Source organism: Geospiza fortis, unplaced genomic scaffold (genome assembly GCF_000277835.1).
Source record: "Geospiza fortis unplaced genomic scaffold, GeoFor_1.0 scaffold85, whole genome shotgun sequence".
Classification (NCBI taxonomy): Eukaryota; Metazoa; Chordata; class Aves; order Passeriformes; family Thraupidae; genus Geospiza; species Geospiza fortis.
The window spans coordinates 2,286,886-2,297,761 of NW_005054358.1; the positions used below are offsets into that span (position 1 = coordinate 2,286,886).

Sequence of the window (10,876 nt, forward strand, 5' to 3'; positions counted from 1 at the left end):
TGTGCCCAGAAACCCCCTGCAGCCTTTTCCCTGCTGGGATGGGCTGTGGTGACTCTTCTCTCTGTCCCAGGGTCTCCCTTTGCCCGTGCCAGTTTGAAGAGTGGGAAGAACGAGAGCTCGTCCTACTTCAGGAGGAAGGAGAAGATGTTCCGCTTCTTCATCCGCCGCATGGTGAAGGCTCAGAGCTTCTACTGGGTCGTGCTCTGCGTGGTGGCCCTCAACACCCTCTGTGTGGCCATGGTGCACTATGACCAGCCCGAGAAGCTGACCACTGCTCTCTGTGAGTACTGCAGGGAGCTGGGGGTGCTCAGCCTGGAGAAAAGGAGACTCAGGGGTGACCTTATTACTCTCTACAGCTGCCCTCACTGCTGGGTTTTGACTCCTTTTTTCTACTTCTCTCAAGAGGGATTGAAACCCTCGAGACAATATTTCCTGTTCAGGCTTAGGTGTGGTGGTGTTCGGAGGGGTCCCAGGACGAGAGAAAATATGAGAATCTTGACTCCATGTTTGAGAAGGCTGATTTATTATTTTATGATATATATTATATTAAAAGAAAATGATATATTAAAACTATGCTAAAGAATAGAAGACAGGATTTCATCAGAAGGCTAGCAAGGAAAGGAAAGGAATGGAATGATACTAAAATCTTGTGACTGACCAGAGAGTCTGAGACAGCTGGACTGTGATTGGCCATTAATTAGAAACAAGCACATGAGACCAATCACAGATGCACCTACTATTTCTTATCTATACTACAAGTGGTGAGTTCTACAGCATTCTACCAACAAGGAAGGGCTTTGGGGCACTGCAGTGTGTCCAGAGCGGGCAACGAGGCTGGAGAGGGGCTGGGAACACAAACCCTGAGAGGAACCCCTGAGGGAGCTGGGGGTGCTCAGCCTGGAGAAAAGGAGACTCAGGGCTGCCCCCATCACTCTGCACAGCTCCTGAAAGGTGCCTGTGCTCAGCTGGGGCTGGGCTCTTTCTCCAGCAGCACTGACACAACCAGAGCACACAGCCTAAAGCCTGGATGTGGCACTGGGTGCCAGGGTTGAGTGGAGGGGTTGGGGCTTGTCACTATAGGACACAAAACAACACAAGTGCACACACCGCTGTTCTCAAGGTGAAAAAAGGGAAGTTTATTTTCTGACTCCAACATTTATAGTTTTCCAAAAGTGACAGTGGATTGGAGGGTGAAAGTGCCACCTCTCCAATGACACTGGACAAACCAACAGTCCATCAAATTTCTCCTCCTCCATAAAAGAATGCAAACCAATAAGTTATTTACAGAAAGTGTGTGAGAAAGTTTGTTACAAGAATGTAAACATCTTAGAAAATCTTAAAAAATCAGGGTCACAGGGGCTGTGTTGGACTCGATGATCTTGAAGGTCTCTTCCAACCTGGTCATTCTATGAATTCTGTGAATTCTATGAGTACTGGCCACTCCTGTTCCCTCAGCAGCTCTGGTGTTTCTGATCCCGCAGTGCCACGGTCACGTCCCAGCTCTCATTATCCCTCAAGGCTTGGTTCTTCTCACTCACCACTCATGGAATCACTGAATGGTTTGGGTGGGAAGGGAGCTTAAAGCTCAGCTTATTCTATCCCCTGTGCAGGGATACCTTCCACTAGATGCTGTCCAACCTGGCCTTGGACTCTTCCATGGATCCAGGGGCAGCCACAGCTTCTCTGGGAATTCCATCCCAATCCCCATCCTCACAGGGAAGAGTTCCTTCCCAATATCCCATCTAACTCTGACCTCTGGCAGTGGGAAACCATTCCCCTTGTCCTGGCACCCCAGGCCCTTATAAGTTGCGTCTCTTTACCTTTTCTGTCAGCCTCTTCAGGTCCTGGAAGGCCACATCTAGGTCATCTCAAAGCTTCCCTTCTCCTGACTGAACAATCTCAATTCTCTTTCAAATCATATTTCAAATTATTCAATCACATAATTCATAAAAAAATCCACCAGGGTGTTAGTTTGAGAGAGGAATGTTATCCTAAAGGTTATTGTCAAGTTGAGATTCAATCAGGTGTAAAGCCTGGAACAGGGCAGGAGGAATGGTCCTGGAATGGGGAAGGAGGAGGAATTGTCCTGGAACAGGACAGGAGGAATTGCTCTGGAACAAGGCAGGAGGAGGAATTATCCTGGAGCAGGATGCACAAAAGGAAGGGGAATGATGCCTGGGAAAAGCAGGATTCTCTGGCTAGCCTGTGTCCAGAGAATTTAAATTTGTGTCACTTTGCAGCTGATCTGCACCCGTGGGTGATTCCTGTTGGGGACACACTCAGAGCTCTGCCAGCTCTGCCATTCCCGAGGTACCAGCAGCTGGAATGGGCTGGGAGATAAAAATCCTGCCAGTGCTTATGGAATCAGGCACTAAGCCCCCAAACGTGCTGTGATTCCTTTAAAAGGTTCCAACTTCACAGCTCTTTTTTGGTTCCATGCCCTCCCTGATGGGGTGTGATGACATGGGACGGGTGTCACCGTGCCCTCCTGTGACATTAAGTGACGGAAATACTCCCAGAGGGAAGACTATCCCGTATTTGTGCAAAGATTTTATTTTAGCTGGTTCCTGTGGTCACCTGGTTTAGCTCAGAGAGTCTAGAAGTGCTTTTGAAGTATGAGTTTTGGGTTTTTAAATTGCTCTGATGAGTGAGAAATGGTGTCTCCCTGAGGTCACAGACTTGCTGACAAAGCTTGGTTTAAAAAAATATGGAAGGTGAGGGATGGAGCTTTTTTTGTTTATTTTAATGAAGTTTGGAGGCTGGGACTCCTAGAGCTGGAAAACTCCTAGAAATTCCTCATGCTGATAATGCAATTTTTTCCCTCTCAAGGGATGGGATGAGGTTTGTTCCTGGAAGACAAAGCCATTCATGACCCTATAAAATGGCCAGGAGCAAATCTGTTATTCAGCACTTGACCAGATGAAAATTTAAATAAAACTTCTGAAAAAACCGAACAGAAGACTGGAAAAAAACCTTAAATATTTCCAACAGCCTAACAATGTTGTCTTAGATCTTTAAAGATCCTTATCTACCTAATTTGCCTTGATTTCTCTCTAAATGAGATACTTAAATATTTCTTGCCTCAGATCCTCAGGTCTTACCTTATTACAAGGAAGGCAAACTTTTGAAGTTTTTTTTTTACCAGACCTAAGAGGTCAGGAATACTGACTGCTCTGACATCAAAAGCTCCTTATTAAGATTTGTTGAAATATTTAATGCCACCTGGTAATGGAGCTCTAATGAGAGATGTATAATAAGGACAGAAATTTCTTTCAAGTCTTTTTTTTTTTTTGGCAAGATTTCAACTGAAAAGAGAGACAGACGATACAGAGAAGTCACTCTTGCTTATTCATTACCTCAATTTACCAGAGGAAATAATAAGCTAGATTGGCAGAGTAATTAAAAGTTTGAGGATTAGGATTTCCTCTGGAATTAGGACTAAATGTTTAGGAAACAAACCCCACACTTGGAGTCTTTAAACTCAAAAAAAGGTCGCAGATTTACAAAACTCAGTTTTGGGAGCACCTTATGCAGTTCCAAGGGAACACAAAGAAATCCACGAGCCAGAAACTCCTCAATGTTGCAGTGAGGGCTGGAAGGGCTGGTTCTGTCTCTGGGAATTATTCACCTCCAGCTGGGAAATTTACCTGAGACAGAGGCCACAAATTAGGCTTCCAGTCTATCCCAGCTGAAGACAAAAATAGGGAATAGGTTGGAATTAGGGATGGATCCATGTTTGAGGAACTCTGCATTTGTCCAGAACACCCGGTAATGTCAATTAGTGTCAGGAGCACTTGGGCAGCAATTTGGATTTCTTGGTATAGAGTCCCAGTGAGTTGGGAATGGGGTTCCCACTGCCTGACATTTAATGGAAGAGGCAGAAAACCACCAGAAATTGGGGATGAAATTCTCAGCATCCTCCCAGCCTTTGCACATCCCACTGCCCTTTACCTGGGAGCCCTGAGGGCCCTTTGTCACTGGGGGAACACCTGGGCAGGGCCTCCACAAACCATCCCTGAAAGAAATCCCAGAATGGGGCAGGGAAGGGACCTGAGAGGGTCACCTGGAGCTCCCTGCTCCAGCAGGGCTATCCCAGGGCACAGGGCACAGCATTGTCTCTGGAATATCCCAGGGAGGAGACTCCACAGCCTCCTGAGCTGCTTGTTCACCTCACAGGGAAGAAGTTCTTCCTGATGTTCAGGTGGAACTTCTGGGATCAGTTCCTGCCTGTCCTGTTGTCCCATTGCTGGAGCAGAGCCTGGAGAGCTCTGAGCCCTCCCTGCAGGTGTTTTGATGAGATTCCTCTCAATTATCGCTTTCGGAGGCTGAGCAACCCCAGCTGTCTCAGCCTTGTCCTCACAAGAGAGGTGCTCTCCTCACAAGAGGAGGAGGTTTCAGCTCCTTCATCCAGGAGCTCTGAGTATTTCTGGGATATTAAACCCTGCTGGAAACTCCCCTGGCATTGGGAAGGGGCAGCCCAGTGTGGGTCACAGAAAAAACCAGATTATCCAAAAGCAGGGAAAGGTTTTGTGGATGCTCACACTGGGTTTTTAGACAGGGTGGTACAAGGTTGGTCACTGTGACAACGAGAATAAAAACCAGAGATCCCAGCTTGGTTTGGGTTAGAAGGGACCTTAAATCCCATCCCATCCCACCCCAGCCATGGCAGGGACACCTCCCACTGTCCCAGGCTGCTCCCAGCCCTGCCCAGCCTGGCCTTGGGCACTGCCAGGGATCCAGGGGCAGCCACAGCTGCTCTGGGCACCCTGTGCCAGGGCCTGCCCACCCTGCCAGGGAACAATTCCTGCCCAATATCCCACCTAAATCTCTCCATGAATGGTCATCATGGAAATTCTGAAGTACAGCAGCCAATTTTGGGGGGTTTTATTTGTTTGTTTTAATTTTTAAGATGGTTTTCTCCATGAGAAGAGGCAGAGGCTCTGTGGGCTCATTTTTGTCTCTGCTCCAGGCAGAAACCCACTTTAGTGTGATTTTTGAACCAAGAACTTTGCAGAACTGTCCTGAAAAGCTCTACAAGTTCAACCTCTTAAATTCCAAGTCTCCCATACCTCCAAACCCTCCTGAATTCCAGGCTGAGGAGCTGTGGGATGGCATTCACACCTGGCTGTGCACTGGGGATGACCTAAACCTTCCCACCCCTTTCCTGGGGGATGGCTGAGTTTCCATAGGCTCAGATTTCTACAAATCCCTAATTGAATAGTGAGTGCAGGAAATATTTGGTGCCTTAAGGACTTTGCTGGTTGTTTTGATGTCACAGTGATGGTCAGACTGTTGTGGTGTTGTGAGGGTCCCCAGGATGAGGTGAGAGATGAGGTTTTGACTCCAAGTTCTCAGAAGGCTGATATATTATATTATATTATGTCATATTATATCATATAATAATATATTATATCATAATATATTATATCATATCATATCATCTTCTAAAACTATACTAAAGAAAGGCAAAGGAGACATCAGAAGGCCAGACAAGAATGAATAATAAAAACCCGTGACTGACCAGAGAGTCTGACACAGCTGGACTGGGATTGGCCATTAATTAAAAACAATTCACATGGAACCAATCAAAGATGCACCTGTTGGGAAGCAACCTCCAGACCACATTCCAAGCAATCAGATAATTATTGTTTACGTTTCTTTTCTGAGGCTTCTCAGGAGAAAAATCCTGGTGAAGGGATTTTTCAGAAAATATCATGGTGACAGCCAGACTGGATGTGTCCCCTCACTCCTGCCTGGATAATTCTGCAGCATTTATCAGCTGGGTCTGAGCCCCCCAGGAATGCTCCTGGAAAGCCCCATTCTGCCCAAGATTTGTGCACAAATCCATTAGGTAGAGGCAGAATGAGGGGATTTGAAATAGCTCCTGGAAATATTGGCAAAATCCTTTAACTGTGAGAGTGACAGAGTTCAAAAATTGCTTAAAAGTTAATCCATGATGAGGGAACATCGCTGCAGAGGAGCAGGGCCTGGCTGGTGGGATGCAGAGCAAGAGAGAAATCAAAAATTCCAAAGATGCTGTTTCAGGGAAGGTGCTCAGGAATGGACTGAGGAGGCTTTTTGTGAACTGCAGCAGCAGGAGAGGAGCACGGAAAAGGAGCTGCTAAACCCTGCAACTCTACCCAGGCACCTCTAATTCAATTATACCTGTCCCTCTGGGGAGAAGTTTAATTACATTACAAATTAATTTTACTTAAAGAACAGTTGGTAAAAGCCTACGGCTCTGCATTGATTTATTCTTCCCTTGGTCTTTTCTTTTAACTTTTCTGTTTTGAATTGTTCTGATTAGCTTTCTCTGCTTGATGCTCCATGTCTCTACAACTGCTTTGGAAAAAGGACTGCAGGAGCTTTGGAGAGAGGCTTGGGATTTCTTTAGCCTTATTGAAAGCACTGATGAGGAATTCTTTGAATTCTTGTGATATGATTAATAACAGGCCATACTTCATGCCCCTGTAATTATCCTCAAATTCAATCAGAGATTCTCTTTCTCTGTGTGGAAAGGACTCCAGGGCCAAATAGGATTTCTCTCATGCTGCAGATGGACACTGCTCACTGAAGCACAGAACTTTGGTTAAATAAGCTGCAGTTGCCTATAAAAGAATATATTTCATGCATCTATTTCATGATTTTATTATCATCTCTTCACGCTCCTTTCCACCACTGCCAGTATTCTGAGAAAGAGGAGATTTCTGTCAGAAACCAGCTCTGCAATGGCAGCACTGAGGTCTGGTAGCAGCAAAGATGAATTTTCAACTGAGGGCCCCTCAAAATCCATGCTGGGGACACCAGGAGTGACCAGGGCTGTGCCTTTGGGAAGGGCAGCCCCTGACTGAAATTGCAGTGACCCAGTGCTGAAACCTCCATCCCACAGTGCCTAAAATCCATCCCACAGTGCCAAAACTCCATCCCACAGTGCCAAAAACCCATCCCACAGTGCCTAAAACCCATCCCAGAGTGCCAAAACTCCATCCCAGAGTGCCAAAACTCCATCCCACAGTGCCTAAAACCCATCCCACAGTGCCAAACTCCATCCCACAGTGCCAAACACCCATCCCACAGTGCCAAAACCCATCCCACAGTGCCTAAAACCCATCCCACAGTGCCAAACTCCATCCCACAGTGCCAAAAACCCATCCCACAGTGCCAAAAACCCATCCCACAGTGCCAAAAACCCATCCCACAGTGCCTAAAACCCATCCCACAGTGCCAAAAACTCATCCCACAGTGCCAAAATGCCATCCCACAGTGCCAAAAACTCATCCCACAGTGCCAAAACGCCATCCCACAGTGCCTAAAACCCATCCCACAGTGCCTAAACTCCATCCCACAGTGCCAAAAACCCATCCCACAGTGCCAAAAACCCATCCTACATTCCCAAACCCCCTCCTGTGGGAGCAGCTGCAGGCATTGCTGCAGGGCAGGAGGCCCCAGGGATGGGGCTGGGGGTGGGCTCCTCTTCCTCTGCCTAAAGCTGTGGGGTGAGGTTGGGACCAGAGCTCTCTGGGTCTATGGGATGGGTTTTCGGGACTGTAGGATGGATTTTAGGGACTGTGGGATGGGTTTTTGGGATTGTGGGATGGGTTTTTGGGACTGTGGGATGGGTTTTTAGCACTGTGGGATGGGTTTTTGGGATTGTGGGATGGGTTTTTGGGATTGTGGGATGAGGTTTTGGGATTGTGGGATGAGGTTTTGGGACTGTGGGATGGGTGTAGGGACTGTAGGATGGTTTTAGGGACTGTAGGTTGGGTTTTTGGGACAGTGGGATGGGTTTTTGTCGCTGTGGGATGGGTTTTAGTGACTGTAGGTTGGGTTTTTGGGATTGTGGGATGGGTTTTTGGGACTCTGGGATGGAGGTTTCAGCACTGGGTCACTCAAGTTTCACTCAGGGGCTGCCCTTCCCAAAGCTCTCTTCTTTCTCCAGCACACCCTGCAGGGATCCTTCCTGGCTCCTTTATCTGTGTAGGTCTGAGCCCCAAATCCACAATGCCTCTTTTTGATAAATGTTTGAACACAGCATTTGAGCCATTATGGCCTGTTCCCTGCCCACTGCCGAACCTTATGTTTGGGGCAAATTTGGCCTTTTTTTGGTGCTGTTGCTGCCTTTGAAGCTGAGACCCAGCTCCCTCTGGATGTGCAGCATTTGCAAGGAAAAGGCTTTCTGGAGCATGTTTATGTCTGTCTGATGAGCATTTCACATCTGCTTGGGCAAAAAGGGGGAAGTTTTGCCCTGCTAAGGTTCTTTTAATGTGAGAGGAGAGTGAGGAGAGGGAAGTATCAGGCTCAGCACCTGCTTCTGATGCTATTGGACTTGGAGATGGGGCAGAAATGGAATTAATCTGTAAATGATTGACAAAAAGGAGCTAGTAACTCTAATCAGGAACCTAATTCAAAGGTGTGGGGTGAAGGGATGCTTGCATGGCCTTTGCCAACAGCACAGCTTGGAAATGAAATAAGAATGTTTGTATCAAACCTTTCCTCCTTAAATCACATCACAAAATGCTTTTGAGTAAGGCAAATGAAATGAGGTGAGGTTTGAATACCAGGAGGCCCAAACAACAAAATTGCATTTTCAATTATTTAGGCAGGGCCTTCTCAGAAGAAATTGTGTGTTGGATGCAGCAGCATCTCCATGGAGCCAATTCCTTCTGCCTGAGGAGTTCAGGGTCTGAATTCCACTTCCCTGCATCCCAGCCTCCCTGGGCTCTGATTTGTAGCATCTGGTACCTGCTGGGACACAGCTCTCGCTGCCAGGTCTGGGCTCTGCCCTGGAATTCATCAGCTGGGAAAGGCCAAGGGTGGCTCCTGCAAGAGCAGCAGAAGGAAGTTGGTTTTTAGATGCTCTGAGTTTTAAATATTTCCTGTCTTTTTATATATATATATTTAAATATATAATCAAATATTTCTTGATTCTCTTTTGCCACTTTCTAGCTTTTTTTTTGGGTGATATTGTGGATTTGCAGGATGTGTCAGCCTGATGGTGACGCTTTGCACTTGTGATAACCCAGGGTGTGTTCAGCCTCTGCTGGAGCAGTGACTGAACATTAATCCTTGGTCCTTCCTCCTTTTGTGCTCCTTTGGGATGATGGGAATTGTCTTGGCAAAGTGTCCTGAGGTCTGTTGGTGCAAATTTGCAGTTAAAAAACACTGCTGAGGATTTTTGTCGTTCTGTAGAAGAATCTGGGGGGCACCTGAGCTGTGACTCACACAGGTGGGGCTGGGGCAGAGATGAGGGGATGAGGGGATGACAATCTCCCTGCCAGAGACATGACACATGTGGAGGCTGTGCACTGCTTCCTGGAGGATCCACAACCCCTCCCTGTGATTTTATCAGCTGATTTTACAAGGTTTCACAGCATTGGCTGGATATCAACCCTTGGGATAGGGACCTGGAAGTCATGCCAGTCAGCACCACCAGCTGAGTGTGACACCAGAGTCCCTCTCCAGCTCTCCTGGAGCCCCTTCAGGCCCTGCAAGGGGCTCTGAGCTCTCCCTGGAGCTTCTCCTGTCCAGGTGAGCACCCCCAGCTCTCCAAGAGATGCTCCAGAGCCCTGGAGCAGCTCCAGGTTTGCTCTGGACTCAGGGCTGCCCCCATCACTCTGCACAGCTCCTGAAAGGTGCCTGTGCTCAGCTGGGGCTGGGCTCTTTCTCCAGCAGCACTGACACAACCAGAGCACACAGCCTCAAACTGCACCAAGGGAAATTCAGGTTGGATATCAGGAAGAAGTTTTTCACAGAAAGAGTGATAAAGTTCTGGAATGGCTGCCCAGGGAGGTGGTGGAGTCCCCATCCCTGGGTGTGTTTAACAAAGCCTGGATGTGGCACTGGGTGCCAGGGTTGAGTTGAGGGGTTGGGGCTGGGTTGGACTCTGTGATCTTGAAGGTCTCTTCCAACCCAGTAATTCTGGGAATTCATGACTCATTCCATCAGCTCCAGGTCCTCCTGCTGGTCCCAGAACTGGAGGCAGCTCTGCAGGTGGGGCCTCACCAGAGAGATGGTAGGTCAGATGGATTCCCAGCACAATTTTGGATATCTCCTTACTGTGGGATCCTTGGTGCTGGAGTTTCCTCACTGAGTCCTTGCACCTCCTGTGAGAAAGGAGAGAAAAATTGCAGCTTGGTCAGGTGTGAAGAGGCTTCTCCTCAAAAGCTCCAAGCTCAAGGTCAGAGGGAGCTGTGCTGCTCCTGTGCCCTGAGATCCAGAGGGAGGATCTGCCTCTTCCTGGGAAAAAGGCTGTAGGACTCAGATTTTGTCATCTCATTCCTCAGCTGGGAACACGTTGCCCTTGGAGTGTCCTTTGATGATCTTGCTGCTGTTTTCAAGGAGAGCAGGTCACGTGGGATAATTAATACTCCTGAAATTTCCTCCCCTTTTGCAAATGTTGGCACAGGTGTCCTTGCAGGCTCCTCACTAAGGTGTTAATAAAGCTCCTCTCATCTCGTTATTGCTTCCTGGATTTCAGGGAACTTTATGCCCATGGTGTTCCATGACTGGCTTTCATTTAAAATTTAAAATTTAAAACCCCTTTTTTATTTTGAGTAATTGAAGCTGCATTTTTCAAGTCATTTCCAAAGACACCCAGGATGGGCCTGGGCCAGCTCTGCTCACTCCTATGGATGTGCAAGGCTGGGAATGGAAATCCAAGGCAGAATGGGAATTTTTCCCCACACTCAGCTGAAGCTGCAGATTGCAGGAGGTCAGAGGATGGTGGAATCATGGAATCTCCTGAGCTGGAGGGACCCACCAGGATCATCAAATCCATCCCTGTCCCTGCCCAGCCCCCCCAGCAACCCCACCCTGTCCATCCCTGGCAGCGCTGTCCAAAGGCTCCTGGAGCTCTGGCAGCCTCGGGGCCGTGCCC

General features: G+C 47.8%; 1 protein-coding gene across 5 annotated transcripts in view; it reads left to right on the forward strand.

Moving 5' to 3' along the window:
- The window catches only part of CACNA1B (calcium voltage-gated channel subunit alpha1 B), a 330,258-nt gene that overhangs the window by 185,572 nt on the left and 133,810 nt on the right, over positions 1-10,876 (forward strand). For all 5 annotated transcript variants that reach the window (XM_031059209.1, XM_031059210.1, XM_031059211.1 and 2 more), the window contains exon 11: positions 71-280. In XM_031059209.1, coding sequence (XP_030915069.1) covers positions 71-280 — 210 coding nt within the window. The remainder of the gene's footprint in view (positions 1-70; positions 281-10,876) is intronic.